General features: G+C 55.2%; 2 protein-coding genes across 3 annotated transcripts; one reads left to right on the top strand and one right to left on the bottom strand.

The window, feature by feature from the left end:
• The first annotated feature begins 2739 nt into the window (after positions 1–2739).
• On the top strand, positions 2740–9242 carry LOC100493522 (oocyte zinc finger protein XlCOF6-like). Its single transcript, XM_002943587.5, has 5 exons — positions 2740–3089; positions 4309–4459; positions 5822–6019; positions 6112–6226; positions 6465–9242. Exons 1-5 carry the CDS (start codon positions 2992–2994, stop codon positions 8414–8416), a joined length of 2514 nt encoding a protein of 837 aa, XP_002943633.3. The 5' UTR covers positions 2740–2991; the 3' UTR covers positions 8417–9242.
• A 2220-nt stretch (positions 9243–11462) lies between these two features.
• Positions 11463–19105, bottom strand: zfp1 (ZFP1 zinc finger protein). Of its 2 annotated transcripts, none has more exons than XM_018090389.2 (5): positions 17976–19105; positions 16967–17117; positions 16574–16771; positions 16376–16490; positions 11463–14767 (listed from the first exon to the last, which is right to left on the bottom strand). In XM_018090389.2, the coding sequence occupies exons 2-5, from the start codon at positions 17078–17080 to the stop codon at positions 13671–13673; spliced, it is 1524 nt and encodes a 507-aa protein (XP_017945878.1). In that variant the 5' UTR covers positions 17081–17117; positions 17976–19105; the 3' UTR covers positions 11463–13670. The 2 variants fall into 2 exon arrangements, with proteins under 2 accessions (XP_017945878.1, XP_017945879.1); XM_018090390.2 differs by having other exon boundaries at positions 17980–19105.
• Between the last annotated feature and the right edge of the window lie 696 nt (positions 19106–19801).

Genomic DNA, 19801 nt, shown 5'->3' with positions numbered 1-19801 from the left:
CCTTTATCCCACTACCAGGGGCCCTACTGTATGGGCGTTAGCGCCGGGGGATCCCACCCTAGGCATGCAGGGCCCCTAACCTTTATCCCACTACCAGGGGCCCTACTGTATGGGCGTTAGCGCCGGGGGATCCCACCCTAGGCATGCAGGGGCCCTAACCTTTATCCCACTACCAGGGCCCCTACTGTATGGGCGTTAGCGCCGGGGATCCCACCCTAGGCATGCAGGGGCCCCTAACCTTTATCCACTACCAGGGGCCCTACTGTATGGGCGTTAGCGCCGGGGGATCCCACCCTAGGCATGCAGGGGCCCTAACCTTTATCCCACTACCAGGGGCCCCTACTGTATGGGCGTTAGCGCTGGGGGATCCCACCCTAGGCATGCAGGGGCCCCTAACCTTTATCCCACTACCAGGGCCCCTACTGTATGGGCGTTAGCGCCGGGGGATCCCACCCTAGGCATGCAGGGCCCCTAACCTTTATCCCACTACCAGGGGCCCTACTGTATGGGCGTTAGCGCCGGGGGATCCCACCCTAGGCATGCAGGGGCCCCTAACCTTTATCCCACTACCAGGGGCCCTACTGTATGGGCGTTAGCGCCGGGGGATCCCACCCTAGGCATGCAGGGGCCCCTAACCTTTATCCCACTACCAGGGGCCCTACTGTATGGGCGTTAGCGCCGGGGGATCCCACCCTAGGCATGCAGGGGCCCCTAACCTTTATCCCACTACCAGGGCCCCTACTGTATGGGCGTTAGCGCCGGGGGATCCCACCCTAGGCATGCAGGGGCCCTAACCTTTATCCCACTACCAGGGGCCCCTACTGTATGGGCGTTAGCGCCGGGGGATCCCACCCTAGGCATGCAGGGGCCCCTAACCTTTATCCCACTACCAGGGGCCCTACTGTATGGGCGTTAGCGCTAGGGGATCCCACCCTAGGCATGCAGGGGCCCCTAACCTTTATCCCACTACCAGGGGCCCTACTGTATGGGCGTTAGCGCCGGGGGATCCCACCCTAGGCATGCAGGGCCCTAACCTTTATCCCACTACCAGGGGCCCCTACTGTATGGGCGTTAGCGCCGGGGGATCCCACCCTAGGCATGCAGGGGCCCCTAACCTTTATCCCACTACCAGGGCCCCTACTGTATGGGCGTTAGCGCCGGGGGATCCCACCCTAGGCATGCAGGGGCCCCTAACCTTTATCCCACTACCAGGGGCCCCTACTGTATGGGCGTTAGCGCCGGGGGATCCCACCCTAGGCATGCAGGGGCCCTAACCTTTATCCCACTACCAGGGGCCCTACTGTATGGGCGTTAGCGCCGGGGGATCCCACCCTAGGCATGCAGGGGCCCCTAACCTTTATCCCACTACCAGGGCCCCTACTGTATGGGCGTTAGCGCCGGGGGATCCCACCCTAGGCATGCAGGGGCCCCTAACCTTTATCCCACTACCAGGGCCCCTACTGTATGGGCGTTAGCGCCGGGGGATCCCACCCTAGGCATGCAGGGGCCCCTAACCTTTATCCCACTACCAGGGGCCCTACTGTATGGGCGTTAGCGCCGGGGGATCCCACCCTAGGCATGCAGGGGCCCCTAACCTTTATCCCACTACCAGGGGCCCCTACTGTATGGGCGTTAGCGCCGGGGGATCCCACCCTAGGCATGCAGGGGCCCCTAACCTTTATCCCACTACCAGGGGCCCTACTGTATGGGCGTTAGCGCCGGGGGATCCCACCCTAGGCATGCAGGGGCCCCTACCTTTATCCCACTACCAGGGGCCCCTACTGTATGGGCGTTAGCGCCGGGGGATCCCACCCTAGGCATGCAGGGGCCCCTAACCTTTATCCCACTACCAGGGCCCCTACTGTATGGGCGTTAGCGCCGGGGGATCCCACCCTAGGCATGCAGGGGCCCCTAACCTTTATCCCACTACCAGGGGCCCTACTGTATGGGCGTTAGCGCCGGGGGATCCCACCCTAGGCATGCAGGGGCCCCTAACCTTTATCCCACTACCAGGGGCCCTACTGTATGGGCGTTAGCGCCGGGGGATCCCACCCTAGGCATGCAGGGGCCCCTAACCTTTATCCCACTACCAGGGCCCCTACTGTATGGGCGTTAGCGCCGGGGGATCCCACCCTAGGCATGCAGGGGCCCCTAACCTTTATCCCACTACCAGGGGCCCTACTGTATGGGCGTTAGCGCCGGGGGATCCCACCCTAGGCATGCAGGGGCCCTAACCTTTATCCCACTACCAGGGGCCCTACTGTATGGGCGTTAGCGCCGGGGGATCCCACCCTAGGCATGCAGGGGCCCCTAACCTTTATCCCACTACCAGGGGCCCTACTGTATGGGCGTTAGCGCTAGGGGATCCCACCCTAGGCATGCAGGGGCCCCTAACCTTTATCCCACTACCAGGGGCCCCTACTGTATGGGCGTTAGCGCCGGGGGATCCCACCCTAGGCATGCAGGGGCCCCTTACCTTTATCCCACTACCAGGGGCCCTACTGTATGGGCGTTAGCGCCGGGGGATCCCACCCTAGGCATGCAGGGGCCCCTAACCTTTATCCCACTACCAGGGGCCCCTACTGTATGGGCGTTAGCGCCGGGGGATCCCACCCTAGGCATGCAGGGGCCCCTAACCTTTATCCCACTACCAGGGGCCCTACTGTATGGGCGTTAGCGCCGGGGGATCCCACCCTAGGCATGCAGGGGCCCCTAACCTTTATCCCACTACCAGGGGCCCTACTGTATGGGCGTTAGCGCTAGGGGATCCCACACAAGCAGCAGGAGGCGGGGAGGGGCGGTCTCCCCGCTGCTCTTCTCTCAGGATTGGCTACACTGATTTTCTTCTTAGCGAATCAATGCATAGCCCCACCTCTTCCTGCTCTCCGTCTCCTAGGGCCCGCCCCTTCCTGCTCTCCGTCTCCCAGGCCCCTCCCCAGCCAGGGACAGGCGGATATCGGGGCAGCCGCTCGGAGTCGCTGCGGGTTGTGCATGGCGGGCCGGGAGTTGTACGGTACTGGGCCTGAGGGGGGCGCTAGTGCGGGGATGGAGCAGGAAACCGAGACAATTGGGAGCGCAGAGGAGAGCAGGTAATGGGGGAGGCACAGCCGCCCTATACTTACTGCCTGCCCCTATCAATAACGCTGGGGAGAAGCAGCATTTGTGCTTACACACGTGACTATTCAGCCAATCGCTGTGCGGTCACTCACCCCGCCCCCTGACTACTAACCGACCAATGGAGACTGGGCTTTCCCTATAGGCAGTAAGTTTGCTGAGGGGTAACCTGGCCGCAGCTCAGGGGCGCCCCCTAGGGAAGCAACACGGTGGAACCATTTACACACTGGCATTTCCGCTCATTACAGGAGACATATTGGATAAATGGGAAACCCCTAACCCTGGGGCAATTATACATAATACCCGGTGCTGGTTTGGGCTAAACATTAACCCTATCTGTAACCATGGCCCCTTTATTGGGGCTCCCTATAGATCCTCTCAGGTCCCTGTCTGGGTTTCACATGAGGGGTGGGTGTGTCCTAACGGTCCCTGTAGGAGGGGGAGAGCCAATCACAGCCCTGCACTCACACAAGCACAGACAGGCTTCAGTTCCCTATCAGGGCAGCCTAGCTGCTGATTGGTTCCTATCCTACAGTGCCGCCGCCCCCCAGCTCATCCAGAGAATTCAGCCAGCAGGAAGTGGCACAGATGGGCGGGGCTAGTGGGGTTTGGGGGAATTTCTCAATAAATCAGTCTAAAACACAACTTTTTTAGCACAATCCTTCTATATCTAAAGGAGTATAATTCCCTGGTACATTCATCATTTTTATAGGATATGTCTCCTTTAAGGAGGTGCCCCTGCCCCCTAATGGGTGTGTGTAACGTATAAAGCGCCACACGGGTACGCAGCGCTGTGCAGTCTTACAGTATACACAGACACAGTAGGAAGGGGGTCCCTGCCCCGTAGAGCTTACAATCTGAGTGGGTGGGTAACATACAGGCACAAACTGGAAGGTAAGAGGCACCAGGTATGGGCATTTGCCCTTAAGCGCAGGACTGGGCAAAATAATGTCTTAGTGCCCCAGAAGGTACAGTCTGAGTTTTATCTTAAAGAGAGTGGGTGTTCCCTACGGAGGGATTCAGGGATAGACGTTTGGCGGAAAGGAGCGGATAGAGCGATAGAGGTGACCCAGGGTGCAGCCTGATCTGGGATATGCCCAGCTAAAAGTGGGTGATTATCTGTGCCCTGTAATATGGTTGGGGAATATCACTGGGAATAATGCCCTATAGAAACCTCTATTCACTCAATTGCAGATGCCGCTTCCTGGTCAGTCACTTCCACAGGGACCAAATGGGAATCTCCCAGGAACCCACTGACCCAGTGATGGGGAACCAGGATCCAGATCTGCTGCATCAGAGAATCCTGAGTCTCACACTGGAGATTATCTACCTGCTGACTGGGGAGGTGAGTGGCACTGTGAGTGGGGCAGTGAGTGGCACTGTGAGTGGGGCAGTGAGTGGCACTGTGAGTGGGGCAGTGAGTGGCACTGTGAGTGGGGCAGTGAGTGGCACTGTGAGTGGGGCAGTGAGTGGCACTGTGAGTGGGGCAGTGAGACAGCTGACTGGGGAGGTGAGTGGCACTGTGAGTGGGGCAGTGAGTGGCACTGTGAGTGGGGCAGTGAGTGGCACTGTGAGTGGGGCAGTGAGTGGCACTGTGACTGGGGCAGTGAGTGGCACTGTGAGTGGGGCAGTGAGTGGCACTGTGAGTGGGGCAGTGAGTGGCACTGTGAGTGGGACAGTGAGACAGCTGACTGGGGAGGGGAGTGGCACTGTGAGTGGGGCAGTGAGACAGCTGACTGGGGAGGTGAGTGGCACTGTGAGTGGGGCAGTGAGTGGCACTGTGAGTGGGGCAGTGAGACAGCTGACTGGGGAGGGGAGGGGCACTGTGAGTGGGGCAGTGAGTGGCACTGTGAGTGGGGCAGTGAGTGGCACTGTGAGTGGGGCAGTGAGTGGCACTGTGAGTGGGGCAGTGAGACAGCTGACTGGGGAGGTGAGTGGCACTGTGAGTGGGGGCAGTGAGTGGCACTGTGAGTGGGGCAGTGAGACAGCTGACTGGGGAGGTGAGTGGCACTGTGAGTGGGGCAGTGAGACAGCTGACTGGGGAGGGGCACTGTGAGTGGGGCAGTGAGACAGCTGACTGGGGGAGGGGCACTGTGAGTGGGGCAGTGAGACAGCTGACTGGGGAGGGGAGGGGCGCTGTGAGTGGGGCAGTGAGACAGCTGACTGGGGAGGGGAGGGGAGGGGCACTGTGAGTGGGGCAGTGAGACAGCTGACTGGGGAGGGGAGGGGCACTGTGAGTGGGGCAGTGAGACAGCTGACTGGGGAGGGGAGTGGCACTGTGAGTGGGGCAGTGAGACAGCTGACTGGGGAGGGGAGTGGCACTGTGAGTGGGGCAGTGAGACAGCTGACTGGGGAGGGGAGGGACACTGTGAGTGGGGCAGTGAGACAGCTGACTGGGGAGGGGAGGGGCACTGTGAGTGGGGCAGTGAGACAGCTGACTGGGGAGGGGAGGGGGGCAGTGAGACAGCTGACTGGGGAGGGAGTGGCACTGTGAGTGGGGCAGTGAGACAGCTGACTGGGGAGGGGAGTGGCACTGTGAGTGGGGCAGTGAGACAGCTGACTGGGGAGGGTAGGGACACTGTGAGTGGGGCAGTGAGACAGCTGACTGGGGAGGGGAGTGGCACTGTGAGTGGAGCAGTGAGACAGCTGACTGGGGAGGGAGGGGGGGCAGTACAGGGGTCCCTAATCCTCTCCCCCCAATATACAGGGCTACACTGTTACAAAGAAGTCAGGTGATGGCGCCCCCCCACAGACCTGCACTGACTGTATGTTGGGAGGAGCCTGCAGGCACCATGTGACCCCAACTGTGGGGGCCCTGCATGCCCCTGGCTCCGCCCTACAGAAGGAAAATGCCAAGAGAATCCTGGAACTCATCTCCAACATCATCCAGCTGCTGACTGGAGAGGTGGGTGCGGTCCCCCAATCCCTTGTTGCTTAGTAACAGTGTATGACCCCCCTTTCTCTGGCTGGGGGTGACTGTAACATTGTGTGTGCCAGGTTGCCGTGCAGTGGAAGGAGGTTCCTGCCAGCGTTACAATGGAGGACTGGGAGACATTAAAGGCAAAGACGGCTGCATACAGGGACACAAACAGAGAGAGTGACCAGCGGGCAGGTGGGTATCGGAGCTGTGGGTATTCTTTGTGGCACATTGGTCTGCGTGGGCGTGGTTTATTGCCACCATATTTGCTCATACAGACAAATAGAGGGGACAGTGAGACACCGGTTCGGGTTTAGAAATAACTATTATTTAGACTAGCGCCCTCTAGAGCAAGACCAGGGGCCCCACAGCTGGGCACCCAGGGAGCAGCAGGACACATGCCTGGCACTGAGCTTGTCTCTTTCTCTGGCAGATTGGGAAGATCAGAGGGAAGTGAAAGAGCTGGAAGAATGGACATTGCACGGGACCAATGGGTTCCCCAGGAGTGAGTCAGAGGCAGCAGATTCCCCCCAAGGGCAAAATCTCCCAAACAGCCCCCCAACTGCTCCACAGAGTCCCCCCCACTGCATCTCTCATGGGATTAAACAGGAACAGGCTGTGTGGGAAGGAGGAGAAGGTTCTGATCCAGTTGCTCAGCCGGTACATGATATTAAACAGGAAGCAGATTGTTTGGAAGGAGGAAGGAAATCGGTGTGCAACGTTGTTACAGAACCAACACAGGGGGGACAAACCCGAGGCGCGGAATCTAAGGGAAATAAGAGTTTGGCTACTGGACTGGAAGCACCGACCTCTCCGGGGGTGACCCCCAAACTCATTATTAGCGACAGAGATCTTGGGGGATATGAGAGCCCTCAGACAGGGGGGAAAACATTCACTTGTTCTGAATGTGGGAAAGGTTTCCCCCGCCGTGCCAAACTGATAGAGCACTTCCGCATTCACACCGGGGAGAAACCCTTTGCATGTGACGAGTGTGGGAAGTGCTTCACGCGGCGAGCGAAACTCGTGGAACATCAGAGAACTCACATGGGGGAGAAACCATTCACTTGCACCGAGTGCGGCAGGGGGTTCACTTGTCGCTCCAAGCTGATTGTGCACCATCGGACTCACACCGGGGAGAAACCATTCTCTTGCTCCGAGTGTAAGAAATCCTTTGCGTGCCACACGGAACTCTACAGACACTTCCGGATCCACACAGGGGAGAGACCATTCAGCTGCTCCGAATGCGGGAAAAGCTTCCGGCTGAAGAGCAATCTGATCCAGCATTCCATTATCCACACTGGGGAGAAACCATTCACTTGCACCGAGTGCGGCAGGGGGTTTACTTGCCGCTCCAAGCTGATTGTGCACTGCAGAACTCACACCGGGGAGAAACCATTCTCTTGCTCTGAGTGCGGCAAATCCTTTCCATGCCACACGGAACTCTACAGACACTTCAGGATCCACACAGGGGAGAAACCATTCAGCTGCTCCGAGTGCGGGAAAAGCTTCCGGCTGAGAAGCAATCTGATCCAGCATTCCATTATCCACACTGGGGAGAAACCATTCACTTGCACGGAATGTGGCAAGTGTTTCGCACAGCACTCGCACCTTAAGGTTCACTTCCAAACCCACACCAGGGAGAAACCACTAGCCTGCTCCGAATGTGGCAAATGCTTTGCACGACAGTCACACCTTAAGGTGCATCGCAAGGTTCACCAAAGGCACAATGAGGAGCAACCAACCCCACGAGAAGAACCATTTTCCTGCTCTGAATGTGGTCAGCGATTTGGGTCAGAGATCGACCTTAGAGATCATATGACTACTCACCCTGAGGAGAAACCATTCACTTGCTCTGAATGTGGTCAGCGCTTTGGGTCAGAGATTGGCCTTAGAGATCACATGACTACTCACGCTGGGGAGAAACCATTCACTTGCTATGAGTGTGGGAAGTGCTTTGGGCTCCAGAGCAACTTAAACAAACACCTGCTGCTCCACACCGGAGAGAAGCCATTGGCTTGCAGTGAGTGCGGGGAGCGCTTTGGGTCTCGGAGCGAGCTGAATAAACACTCCCTGCTGCACTCGGGGGCAGAACCAATCACTTGCCTGCAGTGCGGCAAACACTTTAAAACCCAGCGGTACCTGCAGCGCCACTTTATCACTCACAGCGGGAAGAAACCGTTTTCCTGCTCCGAATGTGGGAAATGCTTTGCCATCCAGAACAGCCTGACCCGGCACTACCGGATCCACACGGGGGAGAAACCCTACCCCTGCACGGAGTGCGGCAAATCCTTCGGCTTCCAGAACAGTCTGAAGAGACACTTACGGCTCCATGCCGAGAGAGACAATAGGGTCCAGTTGCTCATGGAAAGCGCCGGCTTGTGCTGATTGACTGGAACATGTTCGGCCCAACCTGCCCTGGGACTGTGTCTCGGCATCTGATGCACAGAGGGGCTCATTCACCATCATAGGGAGAAGATTTGCCGTAGCAGCCTATCAGATCTTTGCTTTCATTTGATTTGTGTGGGGCTTTCAGCCAGTACAGGAACCTGCTTGATCAGATCCAGATCAGATATATCCTTTGGGGGTTTGGCCCAGTAAGCCCCGACAGGAAGTTAACAGCCCAGAACTGGGGAGGGGGCGGGGCCTATTTGCTTAGTTCCTTCCTTGCAGGGCAGGCTCAGGGGCACACCCATAACTCTCCTTGCTCCGCCTCTCCCGATGGCTTCCATTTTGGGTATGCTTTGATGTTACAGCACCAGTACACTCTTTGGGACCATTGAACCCCCCTCCAGTTCCATCCCAGTAGCATATATATCTGTACATGGCATTACCCAGAGGGCACAACAGTGCCGGCGTAGGGCAAGGGGGGGCAGAGTTATTCCTCACGTGTCCCTTATACTCTCTGTGCCAGTAATTGGGCTGAGAAGCTCGACTGGTGTTGATACATGTATGAATTACTGTATATAATGTATAAATGGGCCAGTACCCTGCGCCTAGCTCCGCCCCTTCCCCATCTTGAGCGTTTTCTCTGGGATTGGGGTGCATGAAAATGCTCTCTCTTTGATTCTCCTGCTATTTATATAGCACCCACACATTCCACAGTGCCCTACATAGATTATACCTCATTCCCATCAGGTCCCTATCCCATTCCCATCAGCCCCTGCCCCAGTGAGCTTACAATCTAAGGTCCCTATCCCATTCCCATCAGCCCCTGCCCCAGTGAGCTTACAATCTAAGGTCCCTATCCCATTCCCATCAGCCCCTGCCCCAGTGAGCTTACAATCTAAGGTCCCTATCCCATTCCCATCAGCCCCTGCCCCAGTGAGCTTACAATCTAAGGTCCCTATCCCATTCCCATCGGTCCCTTCCCCAGTGAGCTTACAATCTAAGGTCCCTATCCCATTCCCATCAGTCCCTTCCCCAGTGAGCTTACAATCTAAGGTCCCTATCCCATTCCCATCAGCCCCTGCCCCAGTGAGCTTACAATCTAAGGCCCCTATCCCGTTCCCATCAGCCCCTGTCCCAGTGAGCTTACAATCTAAGGTCCCTATCGCATTCCCATCAGTCCATCGGACCTGATGGCAGCACAGACTCCTGGCCCATAAGCAGAAATAGATCTCTGATCCAATCTCCTGTTTAGCAGTGGAGGGGCAGGTGAGTACAGGCGCGGGGGTAATTAGAAATGAGAGGCCAACAGCAATGATCATGGGTGGGTGCCTCTCCCCAACCAAGTGGTGTGCCCCATTGCCCAATCTTCCAGTCAGTCAGCCAAGGTTCTGAAGAGCTTCTGTTTGTTCTGACCTACTTGATCTGCCCCTTACATGCCCCTTAAGGTGGCCATACACGCACCGATAATATCGTAGGAAACCTCGTTTCGTACGATATTCGGTGCGTGTATGGTATGTCGGCGAGTCGATATCGCAGGAAGCTGCTGATATCGGACGACTCGCCGATCGGACCAGTTTGAAAATTTTGATCGGGCGCCATAGAAGGCGTCTGACCAAAATCTCCCTTCAGCGCTGAATCGGCAGAAGGAGGTAGAAATCCTATTGTTTCTACCTCCTTACCTGCCGATTCAGCCCTGAATGGTGTGTGGCGGATCTGACGATGTTTCGTGCGACCATGAGAGCTGGGGCAGATTGTACGTTTGTGTTGGGATATTCAGTCAATCCAATTAAATGTGAATAATAAAAATGGCAACAGCCTGAACAATGTGCTGAATGGATTCTCTTTATCAGCTGATTGGCTGGGATTGGATATAAGGTGAGTGGGGGGAATGGAAAGGGCATGGGGGGGGATACAGTGCTTGCTGGGGGAGTAAGGTAATGGGGGGGCCTAAAGGGAGGAAAGGAAGGGGGTAACTGGGTAGGAAAGAAGGGTGGGCACAGTCAGTGCTGTGGATTGGTTAGGCAAGCAGTTAGTTAGCCCTTAGAAAAGATGGCAGTTCACTATATATAAGGGGGGGGGGGCAGAAACTTCACCCACTTTTTCTAACCCTGAATACGTAGCCAGTGAGTGACTGTGCAAAGTTTGGGAACCCCGGCATAGAACCAATAAAATTCAATAGGTAAAATCTCATTGGCTGTTCACGGCCCCGCCCACTTCTGGGCATCCAACAATCATATTTTCATTCAGGCTGAGCCCATGACTGTGATTCAAGTTTGGGGGGTGTGGCCTCAAAGCTGTAAGATTGGCAGCAGTTTCAATTTCTGCATCAAAGTCAATGGGTGAAATTTGATTGGCTGTTGTTGGCCCCTCCCACTTTGGGTCATCCAACATATGTCGCTCTTTCATTCGGGGTGACTCCATGATTGTGTTTGGGGGGGTGCAGCTTCAAAGCTGTAAGAGTGGCAGCAGTCTGAAATCTTCCCTGTCAAAGTCAATGGGAAAATTGGGGGGTTCGGAGCGGCGCCACAAAAAGACGGGGGGCGGGATCACTTTGAAAAGCACAAGCAGCCTGCTCCGCTATAGGGCGAAGAAGTGTGGGGTGTTTGGGTGCTGTACCCCTAAACCTGTTTAGAAAATGGGGGGCGCTAAGAAGAAGCGGAAGAAAATGTGGAAGAACAGTTTGTGGGTTTTTCACCCCAACATAATAAACATCATACAAATTCATTTCTGTGTGTTCAATAGTTATGTAAAGTGTAACGTGATTGGCTGAGAGACAGGCGAGTACAGGGGGCCATACACGGAGCAACAACCATTGGTCACAGGAAAGATCGTTTGTATCCCCCATTGATATTCAGGGCGGAATGGGCAGATTTTGGGGCAGAAACAGTAGGGATTCTACCCCCACCTGTCAACTCCACCTTTAGTGACGCCCACAGGGGGGTACAGGGAGGAGGTGCCAGGCCCAGGCGTGACGCCCACAGGGGGGTACAGGGAGGAGGTGCCAGGCCCAGGCGTGACGCCCACAGGGGGGTACAGGGAGGAGGTGCCAGGCCCAGGCGTGACGCCCACAGGGGGGTACAGGGAGGAGGTGCCAGGCCCAGGCGTGACGCCCACAGGGGGGTACAGGGAGGAGGTGCCAGGCCCAGGCGTGACGCCCACAGGGGGGTACAGGGAGGAGGTGCCAGGCCCAGGCGTGACGCCCACAGGGGGGTACAGGGAGGAGGTGCCAGGCCCAGGCGTGACGCCCACAGGGGGATACAGGGAGGAGGTGCCTGGCCCAGGCGTGATGCCCACAAGGAGGAGGAGCCAGGATCATACCCATATGCCACAGAACCATACCTGGCATGCCTGCATCCCTCAGAACCGCACCCGGCGGGCCCGTATCAGTGCTTAGATGTGATGTTAAGACCTTAGTTTTGCTACAAGAGAGTGACAGCCTTTGGCCCCACTAATACTCTCTGGCCCAATACAGCCAACGGTCTCGGCCCAGTTCTGCCTAGGGGCCCAGTTCTGCCTAGGGGCCCAGTTTAGGCTCCTTAGGGACAGCCCAGTCTCCTCAGGGTTTGATTGGAGAGTGGTTGCTGTTCCCCAGCCATCAGTTCCCTCCTAAATCTCTGTATGTACCCCATAACTCTGCAGTTACCCCCCATCCAACCCTGTGCAATCACTTGCTGCTGTATGGGGGGGCACTACTGTACCTTTGCAGGGGGTGCCCAGGGCTTTAACTCCAGCCCCCCCCATTACAGGAGGCAGACAAGCCCTTCCCAATGTCAGTACCTATGACCCTGCCAGCCAGTTGGAACGTACCCATTGGTCACTGCCCCCCTCAGTGGCACATCAGCGGGAGGATCCCAGAAGCAGCCAGACTTGCCCCCCTATTATATCTGCAAATACAGGGGTCCCTGTTATTACTCCGTTACTCACGTTTCCCAGCGGCCCCGTTTATAATAAGTAAGAATATGAATGCGTTAGTTTAATGAGATGAATAGGCGGGGCTTATTTCCAGCCTCAGATCTATTTATTCTGCTCATATTGGGAACAGGAGGGGCTTACAGGTACCGCCCCCTGGGACTCACTGCCACAATCCTGGGGTGGGGGCACAGGGGCCAGAGAAAGGGTTAAACAGAAATGGCGCAGAGGTGCCCGTAATGTCAGTGATGAGACATGGGAAGAAGTCGGGGGGCTCCTCCCACCAGTGATGCCCTCAATAAAAGGGAGTGTCCCAGAGCATCTCCGCCCCCACCCCCGTACTGCGGTACCACTCACTGCCCCACTTGTTATGGGAACAGCCCACTGCTCGAGGGTTCTGGGGGAGCTTCATGCTGCAGCTTCTATCTTCAAACTCTTCTTTTCTTGCAACAAATAATTTTAAACATTGAACAGGCCCTGAGGTTTGTACCCAGCAGCCCCCCATCTTAGGGTACAGTTTGCCCATCTTCTGTGTCAGCGGCACTGCACATGCTCAGTGGGCTGTGGGCTGCTGAGCCCATTCTGTATATTGGGGGGAAGGGATATACTGTATATATACAATGTAAATTGGGGGGGTTATACTGTACATAGGGAGTGGACACCCTAAGTGCAGGTAAGTGGCAGCAGCCCAGGGCACATGCTGGGATCCTGTAGAAGATGGGGGTCTACTGGGGCGTCTCTGGGGCACAGATCTTCCCTGCTGAAGGGCTGTGGGGTCCCTATTAGAGGACCACTACATACAGTGCAGCAGTTTCATTGCTGTGGGTTGGGCGGTACCTGCCACAATAAATGCCCCCCACTTCCCATTTGCACCCTATGGGGAAAAGCAGCAAGGAGGCCTTCATCTCAGAACCAAGTACTGGCCCATACAGTAAGGGCACCCCGTGTGGTAGAGGGGGTGAAGCAGCAAGAAGCACAGTCCAACATGGAGACAAGGAGCAAACACTACCACGCAGGGTCAGAGGTGTGGGTATAGGGGGCGGAGCCAACCAACAGGACAATCCAAATTGCAGGCTGGAAGCAGCAGAGTCCAACCAAGGAATGGTTCAAACAGGAAAACTGGACTGAGCGGCAGTTCGGGATAAAGATAGGAATTCAGGATCAAGCAGGAACACTAGATCAGACATGAGTGCACGATGAAGGAATAGTGGGCCATACAGGAGTGAGTAGAAGAACAGCTGACAAGCTCAGTGACCAATCAGTGCTCATTAGTGGAGCAGAATGATGAAGGGAGCCATGATTAATATAAGAGACTCCTATGGCTCTGCTGGGGCAGTGCGGCTCAGCCAACCCCCGGCCCAGAGTTCTGATCCGGACAAGTCCTGACTGCGCGAGATTTGCGCTTCTCCCCGGTGTGAATTCTAAAGTGCCTGGTCAGGCCGCTCCGAAGCCCAAAGCATTTGCCACATACAGAGCAGGAGAAGGGCTTCTCCCCCGTGTGCGTGATAAAATGGCGGTTGAGTTCGGTGTGCCGGGCGAAGCACTGGCCGCATTCAGAACACGAGATGGGCTTCTCCCCCGTGTGGATCCTGTAGTGGACCTCCAGGTGTGAGCGCTGCTTGAAACACTTGCCACACTCGGAGCAGGAGAACGGCTTCTCCCCCGTGTGGATCCGGAAATGGCGGTTGAGTTCATTCTGCCGGGCGAAGGATTTCTTGCACTCCGAGCAGGTGAATGGTTTCTCCCCCTTGTGCGCCCTCTGGTGGTCGACCAGTTTGGCGCGATGGGTGAAGCGCTTCCCACACTCGTCGCAGGCAAACGGTTTCTCCCCCGTGTGATTCCTAAAGTGCTCGATGAGTTTGGCCCGGCGCGTGAAACATTTCCCACAAACAGAACAAGCGAAGAGGTTCTGCCCCGTCTGGGTCCTCTGATGTCTCACAAGGTCTTTGTGGCCAATGAAATGGCTCTTATGGCTTCCACCTCTGTTGGGCGCAACCTGGAAGCTCGTGGTTTCCAGTTCAGAAATGGTCACCGAGGAGAAAGTGTTATTGGCGCTGGATTCCGGATCAGGCATTTCCTCCATCGGTTCCGTAACTGTAACAATGCTGAAGTCCGATTCTTTCCCTTCTTCCCAAGAGTCCTCTTCCTCTTTGATATCACGTAACAGGATACTGGCTGACAAGCTGTCATTTGGGTTGGTACATGGGTCTGGGCCCATTTGCCGTGTAAGTGGATCAGAACCTTTCCCTCTTCCCCATGCAGCCAATTCCTCGTTAAACCCCCGAGAGATGCGGTTGGGGGGTCTCTGAGGAGCCGTTGGAGTGTTCGGGAGAGTCGGGCTTTCCCATAGAGATGGTTCCTCAGCCACAATTTCGGGGAATTCACGGTCACGATACCAGAGTGGTTCTGCATCCGATCCAACGTCTTCCTTTGGACAATCTGTCACACAGACAGGGAGAACTTTAGATATACACACAGTACATTGCATTACTGTTAGTTCCTATGATTCTCAGTACCAGTGAGTGGGTCTCACACAGAACCCACTGGGCCCTCCCTAACTGGAGCAGGAGCTGGGTAGTTAGCTCCTGGGCTGACTTTGCTCCCTGCTGATCTCCTGGTGAGCAGAACTAACAGAGGGGGCCCATTACAAGTGGCCCCACATGGGTTAGCTCTAAATCTGCTGAGCACTCAGGGCTCAATAAACCCACAGTCCAGTTCCAGACCCAGTTCTATGGCGCTGCTACTTAAGCCTCTGCCTATTCCCAGTCGCCCAGAGTTGGACGTCTCTATGGATCTGTGCTTGCTTCTCCAAGATGGCACAATTTGTTGCTCTACAAAGACATGCTACAGGTTCTGGGTTTCGGTACCAGCACCAGGCCAACATGGCTGATTAGTAAATCAGATTGACATGGAATGGACATTTGGCATCAAATAGTAACCGGTCCGGCGCCACCGGCTACGGCAATGGAACCTGCCTCTCTGCTCCTGGTCTGGTTCCTAGTCTGAGTCAGCTGATCGACCCAGTTGGGTTACAGTATCAGTTATATGGAGACAATGCTCAATTCTACCTCCTCTCCAGTTCTGCGCTCACATTTAGCTTGTGTCACTGACTGTCTAACAGCAGTCTCTTTCCTTCCATTTCCTGCTCGACGTCCCTGTCAGTGAGGGACCAACCATTCAACCCCACCCCCCCCCCGCGCCATCTAAGTCTGCCCTTTCATTCACTGCCCCCATTCACTCACTAAATCCTGCCGCTCCCACCTCGGGAACATCTCTCGCATTTAACCCTTCCTCGCGCGCGGGGGGGACGGCCCTTCCTCGCGCAGTGACAGCCACTCACTTAATCACCCACCCTTTCATTCCAGCCTATAAGCTAACCCTCAGCAACTTGCCCACCCACCTGCCCCCTACCCCCCCCCCACACACCTCACTAACTACTGTTATTCTTCTCTTACTCTGCACTTCCCATCACCTTGTGTTTGTATCCCCCCACTCTGTGCCGCGGGGGCAACTGTGCCATATTAATAATAATGACAATAATCTTTAGCTATTACGTATGTGCGAGTGGGGTAACAGTGAGGGTGGGACATGTGACCAATGATAATGTGCTTCTGGATCATGTGACAGGCGTGCCATTGCTGAACCAGGAGATAAGGCAAAGTAACTGCACTGTGCAGCGAGACTGCATTACACACTCTCCGAGAGACTGTCGCAGTCTGAGATAATGGGGGGACCTGCTGTGGAACAGGAGGTGCTTTGGGGACACAACAAGCTTGATTTCTGCCTTTCCTTCTCCTTCACTAATAATAATAATAGTGCTGTATTTATATGAACAAGGTATATTTCCCCTTTAAAGAAGGAGAGCGCCCTAATGTGGCTCATTCTGGACTTTTTTGACATTTGGGAAAGGTTTAATAAGAACTCACCTTCTGTCTTGTTGGCTTACACCAATGGCAGAATCAAACAATCCTGTTTTATATTTGGCTTGTAGCGGCCTATACCATAACCATGCCCCACCCATTGCCCCGCCCCCCCGTCAACACCCACCTGTCTGCTGCACACTTCCTTCCATTCCTTCTAAATAGCGGCTCTTGTTCCCCTTTAAATACTGCCACTCCTCCAAGGAGAAATAGAGGGAGACGTCCTCACACCTTATGGCAACCTGGCACACACAATGTTACAGTCACCCCCAGCCAGAGAAAGGGGGGTCATACACTGTTACTAAGCAACAAGGGCCGCACCCACCTCTCCAGTCAGCAGCTGGATGATGTTGGAGATGAGTTCCAGGATCCTCTTGGCATTTTCCTTCTGTAGGGCGGAGCCAGGGGCATGCAGGGCCCCCACAGTTGGGGTCACATGGTGCCTGCAGGCTCCTCCCAACATACAGTCAGTGCAGGTCTGTGGGGGGGCGCCATCACCTGACTTCTTTGTAACAGTGTAGCCCTGTATATTGGGGGGAGAGGATTAGGGACCCCTGTACTGCTCCCCCTCCCCTCCCTCCCCAGTCAGCTGTCTCACTGCCCCACTCACAGTGCCACTCACTGCCCCACTCACAGTGCCACTCACTGCCCCACTCACAGTGCCACTCACTGCCCCACTCACAGTGCCACTCACTGCCCCACTCACAGTGCCACTCACCTCCCCAGTCAGCAGGTAGATAATCTCCAGTGTGAGACTCAGGATTCTCTGATGCAGCAGATCTGGATCCTGGTTCCCCATCACTGGGTCAGTGGGTTCCTGGGAGATTCCCATTTGGTCCCTGTGGAAGTGACTGACCAGGAAGCGGCATCTGCAATTGAGTGAATAGAGGTTTCTATAGGGCATTATTCCCAGTGATATTCCCCAACCATATTACAGGGCACAGATACATATAATCCCATGATACCCCCTACTGCCTGTGCCCCTGGGGGGGGGGTTCTTGCCCTAATGACTGGGTAACTGGGTATCAGCTCCAGTTACCCAGTTACTGACCATAGCAACCAGCAAGCATAGAGAAGGGCAGGTAAGAAAGGGGCAGAATAGAGTGAGAGGCTGAGGGCAGAACTGCCCAGTGCCACATGGGGGATTTACGCACAGGGCCCAGTGCTCTTGCCCCGGCATGCCATTCCGAGGATACCAATCTCATATTTAAACCACTCCATGGTTGCTAAGGTAATTTTGACCCTAGAAATTCCAAACAGGAGAGATGCTGAACAAAAAAAAATTACAAAATCACAAATAAAAAATAAAGACCAATTGCAAATTGTCTCAGAATATCACTCTCTACATCATACTGACAGTAAACTCAAAGGCGTTTGTGTGTGCGCGTGTGCTGGCGTGTGCTGGCGTGTGCTGGCGTGTGTTGGCGTGTGCTGGCGTGTGTTGGCGTGTGTTGGCGTGTGTTGGCGTGTGCTGGCGTGTGTTGGCGTGTGTTGGCGTGTGCTGGCATGTGTTGGTGTGTGTTGGCGTGTGCTGGCGTGTGCTGGCGTGTGCGTGTGTTGGCGTAATACCAGACATGGCATTTCCGTTGCTGCCCCATATGTGCCCACAGACTGGCATATGCCACTGAGTAAGGGGTAGGAGACAGGGGAGCCAGGGGGGTAGGTCTGACATGAGTCTGACTGGTTCATACAGGAGAGAGGGGGATGTTGGGAAGAGAGTGACTTACCTACAGGGCCACTGTGGATTCTCAATGGAAGCCAATCAGCTCCTGTGTGTTCCTCTCAGCATTCCCCTCAGTGAGCAGCCAGACTGCCTCAGGGGCCCTCATTCCCCGCACAACTGCAATAACAATGGAACCTGCTCTCTCCTCCTATGTACAGGCAGCACAGGCAGCACAGGCAGCACAGGCAGCAGGAAGGGGCGGGACTGACTCGGCCAAGCATTTGATTAGTGGGCTGGGGGGGGGGCGCTCTTCAACAAAGCCTTTGCCCAGAAGCTCTACTGATATACAGTCTGACTGGGAAACTACATCTCCCACAAGGCCTTTCCCTGCAGCCCTACTGATACAGTCTGACTGGGAAACTACATCTCCCACAAGGCCTTTCCCTGCAGCCCTACTGATATACAGTCTGACTGGGAAACTACATCTCCCACAAGGCCTTTCCCTGCAGCCCTACTGATATACAGTCTGACTGGGAAACTACATCTCCCACAAGGCCTTTCCCTGCAGCCCTACTGATATACAGTCTGACTGGGAAACTACATCTCCCACAAGGCCTTTCCCTGCAGCCCTACTGATACAGTCTGACTGGGAAACTACATCTCCCACAAGGCCTTTCCCTGCAGCCCTACTGATATACAGTCTGACTGGGAAACTACATCTCCCACAAGGCCTTTCCCTGCAGCCCTACTGATACAGTCTGACTGGGAAACTACATCTCCCACAAGGCCTTTCCCTGCAGCCCTACTGATACAGTCTGACTGGGAAACTACATCTCCCACAAGGCCTTTCCCTGCAGCCCTACTGATATACAGTCTGACTGGGAAACTACATCTCCCACAAGGCCTTTCCCTGCAGCCCTACTGATATACAATCTGACTGGGAAACTACATCTCCCACAAGGCCTTTCCCTGCAGCCCTACTGATACAGTCTGACTGGGAAACTACATCTCCCACAAGGCCTTTCCCTGCAGCCCTACTGATACAGTCTGACTGGGAAACTACATCTCCCACAAGGCCTTTCCCTGCAGCCCTACTGATATACAGTCTGACTGGGAAACTACATCTCCCACAAGGCCTTTCCCTGCAGCCCTACTGATATACAGTCTGACTGGGAAACTACATCTCCCACAAGGCCTTTCCATACCTCCCAACATTTGAAAAATGAAAAGAGGGACAAAAAGATTTGGCGCGCGCAGTGCAGCAAATTTTTGGCCACGCCCCCTTTTGTGGCCTCGCCCCAATTACCACACCCCTTTTTTTTTTTTAAATGCTCCTTTTATATAGATCAAATGGCGGGAGCAGACGAAAATGTGCTATACCCTCATACTGAACGACCTAAGGAAAACAATATAGCAACTCCTACATTAAAATACAAATATAGAGAGAAGGCAGTCAGTTATAAGTGAGTTATAACTAAGTACCAGTTTTGCCCCCCCATACACAGTAGCCCCCAATACACAGTAGCCCCCTATACACAGTGCCCCCAATACACAGTGCCCCCTATACACAGTAGCCCCCTATACACAGTGCCCCCAATACACAGTGCCCCCTATACACAGTAGCCCCCTATACACAGTGCCCCCTATAAACAGTAGCCCCCTATACACAGTGCCCCCTATGCAAAGTAGCCCACAATACACAGTGCCCCCAATACACAGTGCCCCCAATACACAGTGCCCCCTATACACAGTAGCCCCCTATACACAGTGCCCCCTATAAACAGTAGCCCCCTATACACAGTGCCCCCTATGCAAAGTAGCCCACAATACACAGTGCCCCCTATACACAGTAGCCCCCTATACACAGTGCCCCCAATACACAGTGCCCCC

This window comes from Xenopus tropicalis, chromosome 5, assembly GCF_000004195.4.
Source record: "Xenopus tropicalis strain Nigerian chromosome 5, UCB_Xtro_10.0, whole genome shotgun sequence".
Classification (NCBI taxonomy): domain Eukaryota; kingdom Metazoa; phylum Chordata; class Amphibia; order Anura; family Pipidae; genus Xenopus; species Xenopus tropicalis.
This window is presented reverse-complemented; position numbering and strand designations above follow the sequence as displayed.